Source organism: Heterodontus francisci, chromosome 10 (genome assembly GCF_036365525.1).
Source record: "Heterodontus francisci isolate sHetFra1 chromosome 10, sHetFra1.hap1, whole genome shotgun sequence".
NCBI classification, from domain to species: Eukaryota; Metazoa; Chordata; class Chondrichthyes; order Heterodontiformes; family Heterodontidae; genus Heterodontus; species Heterodontus francisci.
This window is the reverse complement of record NC_090380.1, coordinates 62134913-62156574: the sequence shown is the minus strand read 5'-3', so window position 1 is coordinate 62156574 and position 21662 is coordinate 62134913. Positions and strand designations below refer to the sequence as shown.

At 41.5% G+C, this 21662-nt stretch overlaps 1 protein-coding gene across 1 annotated transcript in view; it reads right to left on the bottom strand.

Annotated features, from left to right (window-relative positions):
• The window catches only part of epha6 (eph receptor A6), an 888039-nt gene that overhangs the window by 715353 nt on the left and 151024 nt on the right, over positions 1-21662 (bottom strand). The window contains exon 3 of the mRNA XM_068040607.1: positions 2633-3296. Within this exon, the coding sequence (XP_067896708.1) occupies positions 2633-3296 (664 nt within the window). The remainder of the gene's footprint in view (positions 1-2632; positions 3297-21662) is intronic.

The following is a 21662-nucleotide window of genomic DNA, read 5'->3' as shown; positions in this document are numbered from 1 at the left end:
ACGGTCCCTCTGTTTCTCTACACTTCTCAATGGTCTACCATTTATTGTGTATTCCCTTGCCTTGCTAGTCTCCCCCAGATGTAATTCCTCCAACTTCTCCAGATTGAACACCATTTGCCACTGTTCTGCTCACTTGACTAGTCCATTGATATCTTCCTGCAGTCTACAGATATCTTTATTATCAACCACATGGCCAATTTTTGTACGGTCTGCAAATTTCTTTATCATACCCCCTAAATTCAAGTCCAAATCATTGATCTATACCACAAAAAGCAAGGTACCTAGTACTGAGCCCTGTGGAACCCCACTGTAAACTGCCTTCCAGTCACAAACACGCCCATCAACCATTACCCTTTGCTTCCTGCCTTTGAGCCAATTTTGGATCTAACTTTCCATTTTGCCTTGGATCCCATGGGCATTTACTATCGTGACCAGTTGGCCATGTGGGAGCTTATCAAAAGCCTTGCTAAAATCCATACAGACTATATGGATTTTAGCAAGGCTTTTGATAAGCTCCCACATGGCCAACTGGTCACAATAGTAAAAGCCCATGGGATCCAAGGCAAAATGGAAAGTTAGATCCAAAATGTACTACCCTCATTCACCCTCCTCGTTACCTCTTCAAAACATTCAATCATGTTAGTCAGACATGACCTTTCCTTAAATAATCCGTGCTGACTATGGGGGTGTGGGCCCCAGACTTTTAAACTGAAGGGCTGTGCATTGGGAAAATAGAAACAAAAGTAATATTCCAAAGGGATAGTGAAAAGAGCAACTGGGAAGTCTTGTTTCTAGAAGAGTAATTAGACACATGAATGCTTCGATAATCATAAATTGCATAAACACCCTTAGTGTATGCAACATAGAATACATTCTGACAGCCAGTGACTTACCATGATTGAATGTCAAATTGCATCTTAATAACAGAATATATTGTTAGTGGTATAATTTTCTTTTGAGAGAGAGATTTAATTCATCTTAAAGATCAGCTAAGTATATAACTGGACAAGGGTGAAAATCCATTGACTCATACAATGAGGCTGATCAATCTCCTCATCAATTATGGATTGTGTGTCCTGAGCTTGCACTTTTCCTATATTCATAATTGAACAAAACAAACATAAATACTAGACAATTGGATTTTACAAATGCGTATATAAAGAAATGAAGTCTGCTAAATAACTATAATGACCATTATTATTGCCTTACTGCCTGTGACCAGATAATGCTGCCAATTTTATTGTGATCATGCCGTATACTTATGGCTGCAGAAACCTTTGTGAAAGTCGCACATAAAATACGGAAAGCACAATTATAGGAAGTGTACTTTATTGTTTATCCTCATAAATCAGGAACAAAGAGGGATATTATACAAGGAATCAAGTTCATTATAGAATGTTGGCATGCAAAGCTGATATCATATTTTTAAAAAAAGTTCAAGATACAGGAGCTACAAAAATCCAAATGTCAGGAGTCCAACACATGGCCACTATAATATATTGCTGCGTAAAAGTAGCCATTTAATCATGATTTTAAGCAGCAGTTGTTAAGAACCTGGTGTATTAACTTCCTTATACAGATAAACAGAGTGTGTGCGGTTGGCCTTTATATTTGTGACCCAACCAATGAACATAGTGAAAGGCAAACTCATAAATGCACCATGGTGTCGCATCATATACAAATCTTATTAGGTAGCAAGTTGCTTTGTTTTCTATCTCCAATTAGCTGTGTGATGAGGTTTTTTTATTTGACTGTTAGAATTTTTCCTTCACACTTCTAATGATTGTCAACATGCTATGTAAGATCTGTAACCATGGCAGCAGACCGTCATGCTGTTTCCAGGTATCTGCCAGTGCCCCTTTGAAAATAGGCATAGATGATAAATACAGCAAGTTAACATCCCTGCCCATCAGCTCCCTCTGAACCACAAAAGTCTTGTGGGAATATGCACTCCAACCTTGAACACTGTTGAACTCATTGTGCCAGGCATTCAAGTTAAAAATTTGTATCCGACTGACCTTACTTAACAAATCAAGAATCTAGAACCAGACATAGGATACTGCATGCTACATAAGTAAACTTGCCAAAATATTTATTGTTCCTATGATGTACAAATCTGTTTACTATGTTCCTAAATGAAATAAGAATAAAACTAATGAATAAACAGCAGCTAGTACGACATGTTGACATTCAGTGCCTACAAACATTAGATAGGTCATTGATTTCATATAAAATAGAATGATCCCATTTACTAATGGTTTAGACTGGGAAAAAAATGACTACTGCTTTTCAAATGGCCTATGTTAAAAGCTTCGGGAGCTGTGTTACATTGGGAGCTGTGATCCATGCACATTTTCTGTTTTGCAGCAGTGCTGTAATTCCCCTTCGGATTGTCTCACAGAAGTTTATTTTTGGATTTCACAAAAGTAGAGAAACAGGTTAGCTATATGTTTTCTTTTCTAGCAAACTTATGTCAGACTATAAGCCTGGATTTAATGCTGTGCTTTTGTGCAACTATGTGATGCACTGTCTATTCCTTGTGCTCTCCCCCACTGCTATTACCAGAGGTTTTCTAAAGAAAGATTCACTTGCATGGTCTCAAACATTCTTAGTGCATGTTTCATTCACTTACCATGGCAGGCTCCATTAACTTCCTCATAACCAATGCTGCAGACACATCTTCCCAAAGGAACCAACCAGTCTCCATCTGCACCACAGTAAAGTTTTGGTGTATCTTTCTCCTCTGCATTCTTTACACAGGAACCGCGAACTTCCACAAGGGACGAAGAGTCAACTCTAGGAATTGTATCAGGAAACATGGCCAAGTTGCGGAAAGTAAATGGGCATTTTTTATAGTACACACGTACAGAGACAAGAGCAATGCAAGCTCCAATATCCTGAAAGGCAAGATAAAATCCCTTTTTGGTTATCGGCCCCACCTCACGGATCTCAGTATTCAGTTTGAGTATACGATCTCCTAGATCCATTTGAGTAAAACTCTCATCAGCTGCAATGGTATCAATTTTAGTATATTGATTTTGTTTGAATTTAACACCATGAGACTCATTTGATTCCATGTAAAATAGATTGAATGTTTCTTTGCATGTTCCCAGAACCCAAGGAATGCTGTTACAGTCCCTCAGAGTGAATTTTAATTCAACATATACTTTCTGAGCTGCCTCACGGGAAATCCAGTTAGTCCGCAGCCAGTTGTTTTGATTGGGTTCCATCACATTACAGATCTGGTAGGTGTGGATGGGTCTGTTGCGTTCGTCCATTTCTGGGATAGCATCCCACTGCAAAACAAAGAGGAAAATCAAATGAAGAAACTGAGCAACTCTGGATTCAGTTGAATTGTGGTCTGTGATCATAATCTAAAGGAAAGAAATAATTCAGAAAACAGACAAGAACATGTACTAATTTCATAACCAGATATTAAATATTTAATATTACTTCCATAAAACTATTATATTCTTGAACGAGGTCTCTTAATTTCACTGTAATGGAAATGGAGTGGGAACCAATTAAGATTGGGTGATCAATGAATCCTAATGTAAGACCAAAGTCCATGTCTTGGAATGAATTTGTCTTTATTGTCATAAGAATAGTGCTGTATAATGTTTTACTTCACGCAATTTGTTTTTGAACCAACATGGGTGACTTTCAATGGTGTAACTGGCTTACAAAATGACTTCAATCTACCGGACAATAAAACACAGTCTTAAATACGGAGGGGAAGATCGTTACGTACTTTTAAAAGAGGAATGCTTGCTGTTCACTTTGATTAAGACAGAAAATGCAGCTGCGCTGCTCCAACAGTAAAGTCTGTTGAAAGTGGAGCTGGGGAGCAGAGAGAAGAGTAGGGAAATGGAGGATGGGCCATTGCGGGGTGGGTGGACAGGGAAAGAGGCCCAAATAGATAATCAGTGGTGACAAATATATCACGTGAGATGAGAAGAAGCTGTTTAAAAAGATGGAGCAGGCTGAGAAGAGATCATGTGTTGAAACCGAGCAATTTTTGAAAAAAAGGGGCATGCTGTCGAAGCTTTTTGTCATACACTCATCAGGAAAGACGCAAGAACGCTAAATTTCAAAGGGAGCAACAATCCCAACGACTGGTAGATCGGATTATACAATATGTCCCTTCAGTTGTTCACAATAGGCAAAGTAATGATCGTACTTAACCTGTGCTTGTAAAACTCAGAACGCAATGCCTAATGTTAGATGCGATTACACAATTGGACAGCATTTACTGAACTATCCCGAGTGTGCTAAGAATCATGCTAATAACCAATTTAAGATGATCAGTCAGGCTTCCAATCTGGCTCATTTATGTTTGCTAGAAGCTACATATATTCGTAAGCAGGGACCTGTCCTCTGCAGGCAAAAGGAACTTATCCATGTGTTACACCTTTTTTTGAATTAAACAAAAGCATGGGGGACAATAGTTTCCTGATGCAATCTCCATGAAATGCTTCGACCAGAGTCAACTTGTCAACCAATCAGCACCCTTTTCCCTGCAGTATAAATTGTTGTTCCCTTTGAAATTTGGCATTCTTGCATCTGTCCTGATGAGTGCAAGATGAAAAGCTTCAACAGCATGATTCTTTTTCAGCAATACTCAAGTTCTGCACTATCAAGCAACTAAGAGCAAATTTTATATTGTAACCCTAGAATAGAAAAGGTGCTCAAATTTAATATAATTAAAATATTGAAAAATGAAGACATCTAGTACAGCCACCCAATTACGTAAACAACTATGATTGAGTTGATGTAGCAAAATTCATTATAAAGATCAACTTAGGAATTTATGCGAAAAAGGTCACAAAAAGTTTGACAAAAACAATTGGAAGTCAAGTTGTGTAGATGCAAGATTATTTGTTACACACATTTAGTAATACTGGATTTTATTCACTGGACAATTTTACTGCACATTTTGTACTATTACTCAGTTTCAGCCTTTAAATTGACATAAATGGTGCAGTGCAACTTGATGACAATGCAAATATTTCAAATTAATTTTTTTGTGTTACCACAGTGCACATTAGCTTGCTGGCAACATTTAGGTTTAACCTACATTCAGATATGGCAGAATTCTGTTAACCTTAGCTAAGGAATGATAAAGAGCCAATAGTGCAACTCGTGGCCCCTAAATATATTCCTAAACAGATACTGGTTTCAAACTGTCCTTGCATAGCAATGCTATTAAGTACCCTTCTGCTAATTAAATCTTATGTACATTGGAACAATCTAATCTGGAATAGCCTCAGGTACCCAAACAGGACCACAATTTCAAATTTATTCACTCTGTGAAAAATGTTGGATTTACGTCACTGAACGAATATATTTATTGGCAATACTTTACATCTTTGTATTTGAAATATAATTTAAGAGCTAATTTTTAACTCTCTCCACCTTGAACAGTTAAAAATAACGAGCTTACTTAAATGCACCAGAGCCACCTGAATGCAATTTTAACCTTCTCAACTGATCAAGACACCTAGTCAAAACCAACTTTTTCCTTTTTTGTCAATGCATGTTGGATATCAATAATATCAGGAACACATCTCTAGGCCCCACAGGCCCCAGACCACTCCCCCCACAAAATTTCTCCCTCTCCGCCCAACCCCAGGTCAGCCCCAGCGGCTGATACCACCACTTAATTGGTCTTGGTGGGAAAACTCTGGTATACAAATCTCTGGTGCTTACTGCCTGGAACAGGTCAGAAGTCCATCATTAGGATTTAAACGAGCTGCAGACTTTAACATATCCTGAGGCTCTTTTCTGGAGCAGCAAGTGAGTGTCGGCTGAGTTAAAATTGGGCCACGTATGTTACAGATGTTTCAGCTTGCCTACTATTAGAAGAATTATGGTCCTGTAAGGAGTATTTTCTTCTTCAGTTTAACTTTGCAATCTGTCAGACTTCTCATTAAGGCTGTTCATAAAAATAGAAGGGAATATAATTTTATATGATTCATAGGTTTGTATTAATAAATATATTACAAGCATAAGTATCTTACATTTTACATCCCAGTTTAAGAATTTCAACAAAGCCACAACTATCCATTTTAATACCTGTCACCTCTATTTCTCATTCTATTAATCTCCCTAGTTGTGCATTCAAACTGAATCCAGTGGTGTGCAGCCTAATAAGCTTTTTACCCAACATCGAGTTTGTCACCACAGCTGCATTTATCCATCTTCAGCTTTGACTTCAACCTCACACTTCATTCCTCAGTTAATAAAACATTGAAATACATTTTTAAATTGCCAAGGATTATTTTCTAGCTGGCTTCCCTGTCTTCATTCTTCACAAACGTCACCTACTCCAGAGCTCTGTGGTCCAAATATTATCCCTCATCCTTGACAAGCTCTACTGACTCCTTGTGCCCTACCTAATTCATTGAAAAATGCCTTCATGCTATTTTTTAAATCCTTCTACAGCCTTCTTCCAAACTATGTGAGTAGTGTTGACCACACCTTCCTCCTCCAACACCTCTCCATTCTCTCCCAGCTGGGTGGGACTACTCTCACCTGGTTCCATTCTTATCTATCTAATTGCAGCCAAACAATCACTTGCAGTGGCTTCTCTTCCTGCACCGTTACCTCTGGTGTCCCCCAAGGATCTATCCTTCGACCCTCCTATATCTCATCTACATGCCGCCGCTCGGTGACATCATCTGAAAGCACAGCATTAAATTTCACATGTACACTAATGACACCCAGCTCTAACTCACCACCACCTTTCTTGATTCCCTGAATGTTGCTAAATTATCAGACTGCTTATCTGACACCCATTTTCTGGATGAGCAGAAATTTGCTCCAATTAAATATTGGGAAGACAGTAGCCACTGTTTTAAGTTCCCGCTCCAAACTCCATTCTCTAGCCACCAACTCCATTCCTTTCCCTAGTCTAAGACTAAACCAATTTGTTCACCTCTGTTATGACCAGGTGGAAAAGGTGTCTAGGGGTCTCTTTCAGCCTTCACCTGGTCTTATTGTAATAGGGTTTTATGCTTTTAAATGCACTGTGTTTTGAGCTCCCCCTTGGTGAATCCTTGTTCACCACTTTCCAATTATAAGGCAAAGAAATGAACATAGATAGGCTTTCTTAGGTTTAAAGAAGAAAAGTGAAATTTATAAAAACTTAAACTCTAATTAAGTTAACACCTACGGTTACAAGCCGCACCCCACGCTAGCATGCACGTGCAATATGCACGTGCAAACAGAGACAGAAAAGAGAAGGAAAATGCAGTGGAGAGGTTTGAGACAATATCAGAAGAGTTTCTTTTTACTGTGCTTCGAACTCACTGTAGTCCTTTTGCAGGTAATTCTTGCTTTTCATTGGGGCCCATTATTCTTCTTAAACCTTGTTCACTGTAGGAGACTTTTCTCTCTCGGGGTTCATGTGTCTTCAGTTCCGTGAGAAAGATATGGGAGCAGACAGGAGAGAGGTCTTTTCTGTCCAGGAGCAAACAGCTTTCTGAGTTCAAACTCTCTGTGGCAAGCTCAAATTCAAAAACCTCCAACAGCCAGTTAGTCATGTGACTAAACTGGTCTGACCACGTCTGTTTGTGCTTTCGGCCATCTTAGCAGTTAATCTGGAATGTTAGCCTCTCCACCTTCAAAGTTGGGTAATCAAAAGTCTATTGTGGATTAAATTGGAGCAGGGAGTGGCCCCTTTGTCCCTTCCAAGTACTGTCTGTTACTATGCAAATGTATTTCCAGTCAGGGGCTTGGAAACCCTTTGCAATAGGCCTTCTTTTCTTCCCAGCGACAATTTTAAGTTTTAATGTTCATGTAGCAAAATAATGTCTCTCATTCTTGGCAGGTAGGGGCCTACATGACACCATTTTAGCAACATATTTGACCCCAAATGAACTTCCGACCACAATTCACCCCATCACTAAGACTACTTATATCCACCTTTCTAACATTGCCCAACTTTGCACCCCCCTCAGCTCATCTGCTGCTGAAACCCTCAATAATGCCTTTGCTACCTCTAGACTTGACTATTTCAGCACACTCATGGCTGATATTGCACATTCTACCCTCTGTAATCTTGAAGTCATCCAAAACTCTACTACCCTTTTCTTAACTCGCAGCAAGTCCCATCGACCTATTACCCCTGTGCTCGCCGACCTACATTGGCTCGCAGTCAAGCAATGTCTTGATTTAAAAATTGTCATCCTTGTTTTCAAATCCCTCCATGGTTTTGCACCTCCTTATCTCTGGAATCTCTTCCAGCCCACAACTTGCCGAGGTATTTGTGGAGATTTCATTCTGCCATCTTGAGCATTCCCTATTTTAACTGCTCTACCATTGGTGGTCATGCCTTCTTTTGTATAGGATCAAAGCCCAGTGCAGGAACCCTCAGGTAAGTGAGGCGGAGTCGCCGGGGCCAGTCTGGATGGCCCCGAAGAGGGGGTTGGGCATGCAGTCTAAGGGAACGGGTGTCCGGTGGGGGTGAAATGGTTCCCAACAAGGGTCTTCCATGAGCCACAGATTGCCTATGGAGGGGGGACCCCTCCCCCCAAGCCCACAGGAAGGGCATCTTCCCCGCATGGCAGAGGCACCCCCTGCCGCTTATAGTATCCCAGCTGCAGTGGGAAGAGGCCGTTTATTGGCCATTAATAGGCCACTTAAAGGCCTCAATTGGTCTCTGGGCGGGAAGGCCATCCTCAGCCTATCCCACCCACGAGAAGATCAGTTGGCAACTGGGTCTCTGCCCCCGTCACTTGTCGCAATTCTCTGTACCCTCCTGCCTCCAGCCCAACATCAGGGGCCCATAAAATCCAACCCATAGTATCATGGTGCTATGATATATATTTTTTCATTGCAACACTTCAAGTGCTTAAAACATTACATTAGATCAAGGCCAACGCAAAAGAGTATTTGTCATCAGCTAGTAACGGGAGTGAAGAGTTGGGAAAATTTTAGAAGCGAGCAAAAAATGACTAAAAAAAAAAGAGGGAGAAATTAGAATCTCGGAGTAAACTAGCAAGAAATATAAAAAACAGACATTAATAGCTTCTACAAGATATAAAAAGGAAGAGAGTAGCTAAAGTAAACATTGGTCCCTTAGAAAATGAGACTGGGGAATTAATAGTGGGAAACAAGGAAATGACAGATTTAGAACAAGTATTTGTATCTGTCTTAACAGTAGAAAACACTAAAAGCATTCCACAAATAGTAGAAAATCAAGGGGAAAAAGGAAGGGAGGAACTTGAAACAATCAGTATTACTAGAGAAACATTAGTAGGAAAAATAAGACTAAAGGCTGACAAGTCCCCTGGAACTGATGGCCTGCATCCTACGGTCTTAAAAGAAGTGGCTGCAGAGATAGTGGATGCATTGGTTGTAATCTTCCAAAATTCCCTAGATTCTGGTAAGGTCCCAGCGGATTGGAAAACTGAAAATGTAATGCTTCAATTCAAGAAAGGACGGAGACACAAAACAGGAAACTATAGGACAGTTAGCCTAATGTCTGTCATTGGGAAAATGCTGGAATCCATTATTAAGGAAGCTGTATCATACATTTAGAAAATCATGTGGACACTGCTTGATTGTATGAAAGGGATATCGTGATTGACAAATTTATTAGAGTTCTATGAGGATTTAACAAGCGGGGAGGATAAAGGAGAACCAATAGATGTCGTGTATTTGGATTTCCAAAAGGCATTTGATAAGGCGCCACATAAAGATTACTGCACAAGATAAGAGCCCATGGGGTTGGGGTATTATATTCACAGGGATAGCGGATTGGCTGAGTCACAGGAAACAGAGAGTTGGGATAAATTTTCAGGTTAGCAAACTTTAAATAGTTGGGTGCCACAGGGATCTGTGTTGGGGCCTGAACTATTTACAGTCTATATTAATGACTCGGATGAAGGACCCAAGTGTATTGTAGCCAAATTTGCTAATGATACAAAGATACATGGAAAAGCAAGTTGTGAGAAGGACAGATTAAGTGACTGGGAAAAAATTTGTTAGAGGGAGTATAATCTGGGAAATGTGAGGTAATCTACTTTGGTAGGAAGAACAGAAAAGCAGAATGTTATTTAAATGGAGAGAGACTGCAGAATGCTGCAGCACAGAGGGATCTGAGTATCCTGATACATAAATCACAAAAAGTTAGCATGCAGGTACAGCAAGTAATTAGGAAGGCAAATGGAATGTTGGCCTTTATTGCAGGGGGGATGGAGCATAAAAGTAGCGAAGTCTTCCTACAACTGTGAAGCGTGTTGATGAGACCACACCTAGAGCACTGCGCACAGTTTTGGATTCATATTTAAGAAGGGATATATTTGCATTGGAGGCAGTTCAGAGAAGGTTCACTAGGCTGATTCCTGGGATGAAGGGATTATCTTATGAGGGAATGTTGAGCAGGTTAGGTGTATACCCATTGGAGGTTAAAAGGTGATCTTATTGAACCATATAAGATTGAGGGGGCTTGACAGGGTAAATGCTGAGATGGTGTTTCCCCTCAAGGGGAATCTAAAACCAGGGGGCACAGTTTCAAAATAAGGGGTCTCCCATTTAAGATGGAGTGAGGAGAAATTTCTTCTCTGAGGGTTGTTAATCTTTGAATTCTCTACCTCAGAGCAGTGGAATCTGGGTCATTGAATATACTCAAGGCTGTTTTTGATCTACAAGGGAGTAAAGGGTTATGGGGGCAGGCAGGAAGGTGGAATTGAGGACACGATCAGATCAGATATGATCTTATCGAGGGGCCACATGGCCTACCCCTGCTCCTATTTCTTATGTGATCTTGTTATGGAAGTGGCATCATCACTAGGACAGGAAAATCATGATACCTAAGCTTGGGACATTGTATCATAGGCAAATGCTGGATATGAGGCATTGGGACTGAGATATCCCAAGTTTTGGAGGGTGGAAAGGTTGGGGGAGGGTGGTGGTGGTTGTGGCATGGGATGGTGAAGGAGAAATGGACTGGGCTCTGGTTTGAGCCTCACTGCAACAATTAAAATCTTGACACATTCAAACTTTGTAAATTTCCAAAAAGATATGGATTGCAATTAATAATCTAACTTAAATATTTGGCTCCATTTTGTTATTAGTCAATTAAGCAGTTTTACATTTTTACTGTGGTGTATGAAAAGGCTATTGGTTTGTTAAATAGGAAATCATTCAGTTTTCTGTTTTAGTGGAAGATCAATTTTCAGTGCTGGAGGGTCAGAAAATGCCACTAATTTTTATTTAGTTGTTTTTTGGAAAGTTAACCAACAGTTTTACTGTTAACTAAACCCTGAGCTACAACTTGTGGTACAGAAAAAATATTGACCCGCATCACTGGATATAACTGATTATGAAATGCTTACAATATCTGCAACTACTTGTACTGTAAAATTCAAAAATAGCATAATTAGTTTTGGATTGGTCTTGTTAACATGGAATACTGCAAAACATTTTAACAGCAATTATAAACTGTAATTAAAATACAACTAAATAATCATGAATATGTACAGGATACTTAGCTTCCTAATACAAAAGCAAAATACTACAGATGATAGAAATCTGAACTAAGAATGGAAAATGCTGGAAATACTCAGCAGATCTGGCAGTAGCTGTGGAGAGAGAAACAGAGTTAACATTTCAGGCTGATGAACTGGGAAAAGTTAGATATCTGACAGGCTTTAAGCAAGCACAAAGGCAAGGAAAGGGGGGATGGGAGGAAACAAGGAAGCTCTGTGATAGTGTGGAAGGCAGGCGAGATAAAATGATGAAAGGAATGATAGTGCAAAAGAAGATGGAAATGGGACAAGTACAGAAACAAAAAGGTGGGAGGTGTAAATGGCAACAGCGAAATCATTACCAACTGCTGCCAATCGCAAAAATAGGGACAGAAGTTATGATCTGAAATTGTTGAGCTCAATGTTGAATCTGGAAGGCTGCATAATTGCCTAATCAAAAGACGAGTTGCTCTTCCTTCAGCTTGCATTGAACTTCATTGGAACAGTATAGGAGGCCGATAACAGAGAGGTCAGAGTGGGAGTGGGGCACAGAATTAAAATAACAGGCGACCAGAAACTGGGGGTCAGCCTTGCAGACTAATTGAAGGCTTTCCACAAAGTGGTCATGCAATCTGCATGTGGTCTCGCCATTGTAGAGGAGAGCATGTCGTGAATGGTGAAAACAGTGTACTAAATTGAAAGTAGTACATGTAAATCATTGTTTCACCAGGAATTTCTGCCCTATCACATACATTACCATTTGTTTTCCACCACCCCGCCCACCCCACCCCAGTCCCCAACCATTCCCTGTCTCTGTGCTTGCTTGAAACCTGTTACATTTCTGAATTTTTCCAGTTCTGGCGAAAGGTCAGCGACCTGTAATGTTAGCTCTGTTTCTCCACAGATGCTGCCAGACCTGCTGAATATTTCCAGCATTTGCTGTTTTTATTTTATACTTGGTTCCCTTTCAGTTTTCCAAAATTAAATTCCTGTAAAGTGCATGTCACATGCTCAAGTGTGCAGATTGTTTTCCTGCAATTCGGAGCTCCAGTATCAGATATGCATTGCAATGGCAATTTTGTTTTACTTGCAGTGTTAGTGTGGACATATTGTCTGTGCCCTCTGATGCAGACATTTTTCACAGATAAAAACAAGGGAAAAATATGCATATATCATTTAAAATAGTGAGCTCTAAATTACAGATATGTATGTGCAAAGGTACTGAATTGGCTTTTGATTTTTATGTGAACGAGCCATACAAACCAGTTCAGGATCGCACTCACCTGTAATTCAACCCAATCTATTACTTTGGAATGAAAATCTTCTAGCTATAGTCAATAATCCTGAAAATATTGATATATAAGATGCCTGAACGATATCATATCCAAAACTCCACTGTAGAAAGATTACTCTGCGATCCTTTATTGAGCTGCATTTCCTAAAAGTTCTTTTCTGTGTCAGAAAGCTCTATCTTTTCTGGACTGGAAAGTGCTAATACTTTTATTGAAATGTTGCACTTCAATGTCAGCTGTTTATTGTGTAGCAGGATTCCATTTATCTTTTGTCATTACAGCCACCCAGGAAGTTGTTTGCTCCAAATTTCAGGTCTGCATTAAATGTGCTGTTGGGTACAGCACTGTCAATCTCACCCATAGGCAGATCTGTATCCCTCATGATCACCAATTTATTTGTACTGCTCAATATCTAGTCACAGATACAGGGGATGTACCAATGAAACTTGTGACAGCTGAATACTGTAACCTTGAAACTGTACTGATACTGTAGCCATTAATAGGCTACTTAAGGGTGTTAATTAACCTCTTAGCAGAAAGGCCATTGTCGGCCTATCCAGCTTCTGGCAAAATCGCTTGGCAATGGGCCTGCGATCCCCCGCCTCGGGGGGCTCACAAAATGCAGCTGATTATACCCATTAGCAAGCTAAACACACTTTTCTGAGTAAAAGTGTTGAAATTGAGCAACACCATATTTCAGAAGGGAATTGTCATCTTTTCAGCCTGACTTCAATTCCTGGGGCTGGATTTTCATTATGGAGATGGGAAACAGGAAGCAGGTCTGGTTTTGGGTCTGAAATCTGCCTCCTCTGGGAAGCTGATTCAGAATACAATTTTAAATGGGAATGCCCTTAATTGGTATGGTGATGGTTTCTATTCTCTTGCTGCCAGTGGGTTTGAGAATGGCAGTGGGTCAGATCAAGTCTGGGGCTCATGTAGACTTCCATGACAGCCATCACAGAGGCTGCTGGTTGTGCTGAGGGAGAGATCTGCCTTCCACAGCACCAGAGGGAAGCATGATGTCACAGGGGAGCTGGAGGCCTGGCACCACAGGCAGGGCAGACCCTTCCAGGGCCTCACTGTTCCCAAGGTCCACATTCTCCAAGGGGCCATGCTATGGAGAGCACAGCAGACACAATAACAGACAGCCTTGAAGGAGGTTATTGGAGGGTGCCACTTGACCGATCTAGGCACCAGAATCACATCTTCCCAAACCTGATGGCCTGCTCAATGGTTAGTCTGCTGAGCAGGTGGCATTGGTTCTTTTGCCTTTATGCTGCCGTTTAGGGCTCCCACGGAGGAGTCAGTAGCCATCTCTTCTAGGGTGTTCCCTTGGAGCCAGCCATGCACTTTGGGGAATGGAGTGAAGGACGGAGGCAGCTTGGACTGGTAGGTAATGAAGGAGACATGGCAGCTGCCAGGAAAACGAGCGAACACTTAGCAGAAGGTCTCGTGGTCGCAGACCAGTTGGACATTGAGAGAGTTGCAGCCCTTCCTGTTGATAGATCTCACTGACTGGATGTTGGATGCCTTGATAGCACATGAGCACAAGCGATGATACCCTGCACCTGGGATAATCCAGCGAAAGAGGCTGAACCCAATACCTTCTGTGCCAGTGCAAGCCCATCCTTCAAAGTGGGTGTAGTCCTTGCCTTCCTGAAAAGGACATCCGTGACCTGCCTCATGGCCTAATGAGATGCCGACTGCAAGATGCCACCTAGGTCCAAGGCTGACCTGTGGAATGACCTGGTTGCATAGAAATTCAGGGTGATTGAGACCTTGACAGCTGCAGGTAGGGGACTGCCATAGGGGTAGTGAGGTCTCAGGTCATTGTGGATCAGAGCACACAGGACTGAGACCATCTGCCTGGATAGGTACAGTCTCCTATGTCACTGGCGCTCTGTCATTTGCAGGTAGCTGTGCACCCGATATCTTGGGTAGTGCCTTCATTCCCTTGCAACCTGCTGTTCTCCTCTGACCTCCTGCTGTCCAGGAATTTGTATCTGCCGCAACTCATCCTGGCTGCTCTGTCCAATATCAGATTAGCCTGTTCCCACGTGAACTCCCTCACTGGACTTTTTACACTCACCTGCCCGGGATGCCAGCAGGGTCACATCCCTCTCCGGTTTCCTGCCTCAAGGCACATCTGAAGGAGCTGAGCTTTATTTGCTGCTTCTGATTGATTTCAGTCAGCCCTTCCCATAGCCCTCATGGCCCTCTACAACGTTCACATTTCACAACCCTGTCATATTTCCCCTATAGCATCTACCCCGTTCCCAGCTTCCGAAAATTGTGAACTGATACTGACAAGCCTGTTAATGAGCTGCCAGCATCTCTTGAAAAGTGGTGTCACCTTCAGGAGACGGCGGGTCCCAGTGCCGACCTCCGTGAACGTGATATTCAAATTGCGCTTGCCTCAGTTCCCGCACTCAGCAGGATTTGAAAATCCAGCCCTTGACTGCCAATAAAAGCAATTACCACTGTTCAAGGTGAAGGCTTCTCTGGGGACAACAACATACTAAGCTCACAGGGATATTGTTTCAAACCAACAGCTTTTCAGAACACATGCTCTGTAATAGTCGTCACATGGTCACTATATAGATTTCAAGAGTAATTAAACGACTTTTAATATAACAGCAAGAATTGTATTTATCCCTTCCCCATGACCCGTTCATGTAATTTATCCAGTTGATTCCCTCTCGATTTACAGATGTACCATTCTTTATGCTAGCCTTTCCCACATTTGTCTGTTCCATTCACTATTATTTCCCCTCTGAATCTGACTGCAACACAGTGCCAAATTTCTCAGCGAGGTAATGGTGTGGCGAAGCTTGCGGGAACCAGGATAAATTTGACAGCAAACTCCTGATTTTCACTTTCTACTGTGCATGTGCAGATGTCAGAGGCTGCTGTCCGATTTATTTCTTAATAACTGATAGCCTTACCATTATCATTATTAATGCAAAATCTGGGTCATTGAGTGGCAAAATTAATGAAACAAGTCATTTACTTCGTAATTTCCTTTCATTCAGGGCCCCTACGGACAAAGTGTACCATTGCAATAGTGCAAGTCCTCAGGAAAACCAGAGCCTTCATGTCACAGACTTGTTAATGTTCATGCAAAAATATTTAGGTGAACAACTGCAGAAAATTTGTGATTTGATATTTCTAGCATTTTCTGTTTTTATTATAATCACCCTTTTGGTGAAAAATCTTTTAATTCTCCTAGTGTTGCTTTATCAAACTGCCTCACTGACATGCAGTACTGGATGAGCAGAAATTTCCTCAAGATAAATATTGGCAAAACCAAAACCACTGTCTTCAGTCCCCACACTGCCAACTCCATTCCTTTCCCTGGCAACTGTATGAGGCTGAACCAAACCATTCACAACTTTGGTGTCATAGGTGACACTGAGATGTGTTTCTGACCACATCGCCACACCATCACTAAGACTGCCTATTTCCACCTCCATATCACCCGACTTTGCCCCCTACCTCAACTCATCTGCTGCTGAAAACGCCATTCACGCTTTTGTTATCTCTAGACTTGACTATACCAATACACTCCTGGCTGACCTCCAACATTCTACCCTCTGTAAACTTCAAGTCATCCAAAACTCTCCTGCCTGGGACCGAAATTGCATCAAATCCCATTCACCCTTCACCCCTGTTTTCAAATCCCTCCATGGCCTCACCCCTTCCAATCATTTCCTTCAGCCTCACAATCCTCCAAGATAACTACATTTGTTTAATTCTGGCGTCTTGAGCATCACCAATTTTAATCGCTCCACTATTGGGGGCCATGCCTTTAACCTCTGGAATTTCCTCCATAAATGTGTCTACCCCTCTATCTCTCTTTCTTCCTTTAGACACTCCTCAAAACCACTCCCTTTGAAAAAACTTTTTGCCATCTGCCCTAATATCGCATTACAGGGCTTTGGGTCTAATTTTGCTTCATCATGCTCCTGTGAAGCACCTTGGGATGCTTTATTACACTAAAGGCGGCAGACACTGGGACAAATGGTTTCTCTGTTGTACGTTTTCTGTGTTTCTATAGTAAGAAAGTTTACACTTAATCCTTGTTAGATGTTGCAGTATCTTTATTCACAGCTAAAATTAATGTATTCCTGAGTATTTTAAAATAATTAAAAGCACTGTTACAGCCAGGTGAGGGGGGGGGGGGGGGGGGGGTTTTCAGGCTCCCCTCTTGCCCTTCCTCTTATTTGATTGCAACAGGGTTTATTCCTTTTTAAACAATGGTTGTGCTTACCACCTCTGAGTATTTTACCTTTTACCTTTAATGTGATCGTGAAAGAACCAGACAGGTTTTTCTTGAGTTTAAAGAAGTGAGTTTATTAAACTTAATCTAAAACCGATCTAGAAAAAATAATAAATTTACACTACACATTCACACGAGACACACACACACACACACAAATAGATTACAGAGGGAAAAGTAGATTTGTGGTTGGATCAGAGTCTAAAATAAATGGAAATTAAATACGCAGGCTCTGAAGTTGGTTAATTCGATGGTCTTCCGGCTGGAGTTGTATTCTTGAAGTCCTTGGCAGGTTAAAGTGCACTTTCTGGCTGGCTTCCTTGGCGGCAGATTTGTAGGCGGCTCTGTTCCCCTGGTCTCTGTCTGTAGCAATCTGTAGGTTTGGAGCGTCGACAGTCGCAGACGGGGTTCAAACTTTTGTTATCTGGAGGAGAGAAAGAGAAAGGCACACAAACTTCCTGTTGCTCAACAGTCTGAGTTACTGCTCCTGTCTTTGTTCAAGGAAACATTTTGGCTCTTGGAGATGGACAGACACAGTCACATGACAATCCCCGTGTATTCACTGGAATCTTCTAATGATATTCAAGGTTCTGAATTGGCTCCCCAGCACCCAGGATGCCAATATTTACACTTGAAGGGGGCTTGATCCTTCAAAGTCAAGGTATGAGGATTGCCTTGAATGTTGTGCTAATGAAGCAATCATAAGTAATTCAATCAATCACTTAGAGCAAGCCATTGTTCTGGGTCCATACTGCCCAAACCTCTGTCTCTGGGTGGGTCTTTGGAATGTGAAGATGGTGTTTCAGATGCAAATCGCGGTGGCCATCTTGGCTGCTAGTCTTCTAGAAGTTAACTGCAGGATTTTCTTTTTCCATTAAAAGTGTAATGTAAGTTTCCAACTGATGAATTAATAATCCCTCATTTGGCATGTCATGTTTTCTTGACAACTAATTAAGAACATTACTACCACTTAGGAGCCTGATTAGCTACCTGCTCAAATGTCCTGCTATTTTTGCTTCACTGTCACATACACCATAAACTGATTTTTCCTCTGGTGGGAACAAAGTGCATTTACGTAGCAACCATAAAAAGTAATAAGAAAAACATACTTAGAAACAGAAAGTAACAAGAGACTTAACTTGAAAAAAGTCTTCATTCAAATCCAATAAGAAATGCATTCACACTGAATCATAATTTGTCATTCCAAATCTTTAACATTCAATATGTTCTGTCCACCCAGAGAATTTTAATTTTATATCAGAGTCTGGCTCGATAAACCAATTGGGTATGATTTGCATGGCAATTCCTACATATGATGTGCAAGATTACACACACACACACCACTTTCATTCATGAATGCTACGATGATAAAAGTTCTATCCTCTCGAATCTGCCACTCAATCCTAAGTCGCCTCTATTCCAAGTCGCCATACCATTAACTAATTCTAACACAAAAATATTTCTATGTGTTACAGTCACCCTAAATCCTCTTTAGTTACATCTCTGCAGTAGTTTCCGTCTCAGTATACTGCAACATGAATAGCCAGCTAAAAATTGAATTCTCATCAATTTATCAAAAATTACCTTGTAGAATTGCAAGTTTGGTTTTACACACACAAAATCAAAAATAAATAAGCTCCCCTTCCCAAGAGGGTGAGAAGGAAATAATGATCTTTAAACCTCAAACAAAAGCATGCATCTGAGAAACGCTAAACTTTTCCTGCTAATGAAAAATGTCTGCTTCACTATTATCATCAATAGTCATTTGGTAGTACAGAACTTGAGAACTGCTGAAAATAGAGACATGTTGTCAAAGCTTTTCGTCTTGCACTCATCAGGACAATACACAAGAACAACTAATGTAAGGGAAAACAACTTATACTGCATGAGAAGAAAGTGCTGATTGGTTGGTTGGCAAGTGAACTCTGATTGGTAGAGGTATTGTCATGGGGAATGCACCAGTTTACAGTGACTGACAGTTAACTGCCAAGCTTTGTTTGAAATTTAAACCAGGCAGTTTGACTCTGATTGGTCAAGGCATTGCCCTGAGAAATCAACCAGCAAATGGCTGTCACTTATTTTGTTCAGCTGAAACATGCGCAATGTGTGTACACATTCTTCCTGCCTGCAAAGAAGAGGGCCCTGTACATTAATATATGTAGCTTCCAGTATGTGCAAATGCACCACACTACGAGCCCTACTGACAATCTTAAATTGATTGTCAGCATATTTCTCAGCACACTGGATTATTTAGCAACGTTGTCTAATTGAGGAGTCACGTCTAATGTTGGACACTGTTCTGCAAGCACAGGCTAGCTGGGTACAGTCTGTACCTTGCCCGTTGCGAACAGCGGAGGGGACATGTTGTTTGATACGATCCGCCAGTCTTTGGGACGTGCAGCCTATATACCTAGCATCACACTGGCATTGAAATTCATATATCACATTACTCATTTGTGTGATAGGCAGGACATCTTTTTGGGTTGACGGCAGAATCCTGTTCTAGGGTAATTTGAGGTAGACTGGGCACTTTTCAGGGCCAAAAATGACGGCCTTAGGCCCGTTCATAAGTTTGTCCAATATACAGCGAGAAATGATCTGATCAGGATAGCCATGGTCATTGCAGGATGTCTTTGATTCGCCCTATTTCAGCATCAAGCTTGCATGGTGAGCAAATGGCTCGGGCCCTATTTACGAGGTTGCCAATAAGGCCAATCTAGTGGGGAATGGAACTGTAAGAATCCCAAGGCGTGTGCTGACCAGTGCAGGTAGGCTTGCGGTAGACCGTGGTGGAGAACCCCTTGGCAGATTTCTCAACTAGTACGTCAATAGCAGCACAGTGGCGCAGTGGTTAGCACCGCAGCCTCACAGCTCCAGCAACTTGGGTTCAATTCTGGGTACTGCCTGTGTGGAGTTTGCAAATTCTCCCTGTGGCCGCATGGGTTTCCTCCGGGTGCTCCAGTTTCCTCCCACATACCAAAGACATGCAGGTTGGTAGGTAAATTGGCCATTATAAATTGCCCCTAGTATAGGTAGGTGGTAGGGAAATATAGGGACAGGTGGGAATGTGGTAGGAATATGGAATTAGTGTAGGATTAGTATAAATGGATGGTTGATGGTCGGCACAGACTCAGTGGGCCGAAGGGCCTGTTTCAGTGCTGTATCTCAAAAAAAAAGGAAAGGAAGCTCATCTGACTGCTCCATTCCAAAGGTGAATTTGATCGCAGGATGGAGCCCATTAAGACGTGTAAGGAAATTATATGCAGCTGCGGATTCAAATATAGCAAACGTATCATCTACATATTGGAAATATGCAAGAGATAGGAGGTTAGGTGTCATTCCCTTGAAGACATGTTTCTCATGGAACCCAACAAAGATGTTTGCGAAAGCTGGACCTAGAGGGGATCCCATGGCAACACCATCTATTTGGGCATACATGGTGTTAAAACTGAACTGCGCGAGTTGCCGAGTTTATAAGTTCAATGAATACTGATTCACGCAATGGTGGTGGGTCGAGATCACCATGATATAGTGCTGCAGTTCAAATATCTATGGCTTCCTTAAGTGGTACATTGATGAATAGGCTATCAATGTCAAATGAGCACATGGTCTACCGCAAACCTACCTTCATTGGTCAATACACGTGTTGGGATTCTTACAGTTCCACACGCTATAAGATTGGCCTTATTGGCAGATCATTTCTCGCTGGATATCGTGCACATTTATGAACGGGCCTAAGGCCATCATTTTCTGCCCTGAAAAGTGCCCCATCTACCTCAGATTACCCTGGAAGGGTAATGTATCCCAAAAATTTGAGCAACAAGTAAAGCTAGCTGTTTCACGCTGCTACTATGCAGTAGCAACACGTGTGATGTTGGCCATTAACAGGATGCTGCCGTCAAGCCAAAAAGATGTCCCATCACACAAATGAGTAATGTGATATATGAATTTCAATGCCAGTGTGATGCTAGGTATATAGGCCATATGTCCCAAAGACTGGCAGATCGCATCCAACGTCACTTCCGCTGTTCGCAACTGGCAAGGTACAGGCCGTACTCAACCAGCCTGTGCTTGCAAAACTCAAAATACAGTGCCCAAAATCAGATGTGATTCCGCGATTGGACAACATTTGCTAAATAATCCGCAGTGTGCTAAGTATTATGCTGACAACCAAGTTAAGATTGTCAGTAGGGCTCACAGTGTGGTGCATTTGTGTGTACTGGAAGCCACATAGATTAATACACAGGGCCCTGTTCTTTGCAGGCAGAAAGAACATGTACGCACATTGCGCCTGTTTCAACTGAACAAAATAAGTGACAGCAATTCGCTGGTTGATTCCTCAGGGCAATGCCTTGACCAATCAGAGTCAAGTTGCCTGGTTGAAATTTCAAACAAAGCTTGGCAGTTAACTGTCAGACACTGTAAACTGGTGCATTCTCCTAAGCAATGCCTCTACCAGAGTTCACTTGCCAACCATTCAGCACACTCTTCTCATGCAGTATAATTTGTTGTTTTCCCTTGCATTGGTTCTCCTTGCATATTATCCTGATGAGTGCAAGACGAAAAGCTTTGACACCATGTCTCTATTTACAGCAATACTATTATTCTTCAATCTCT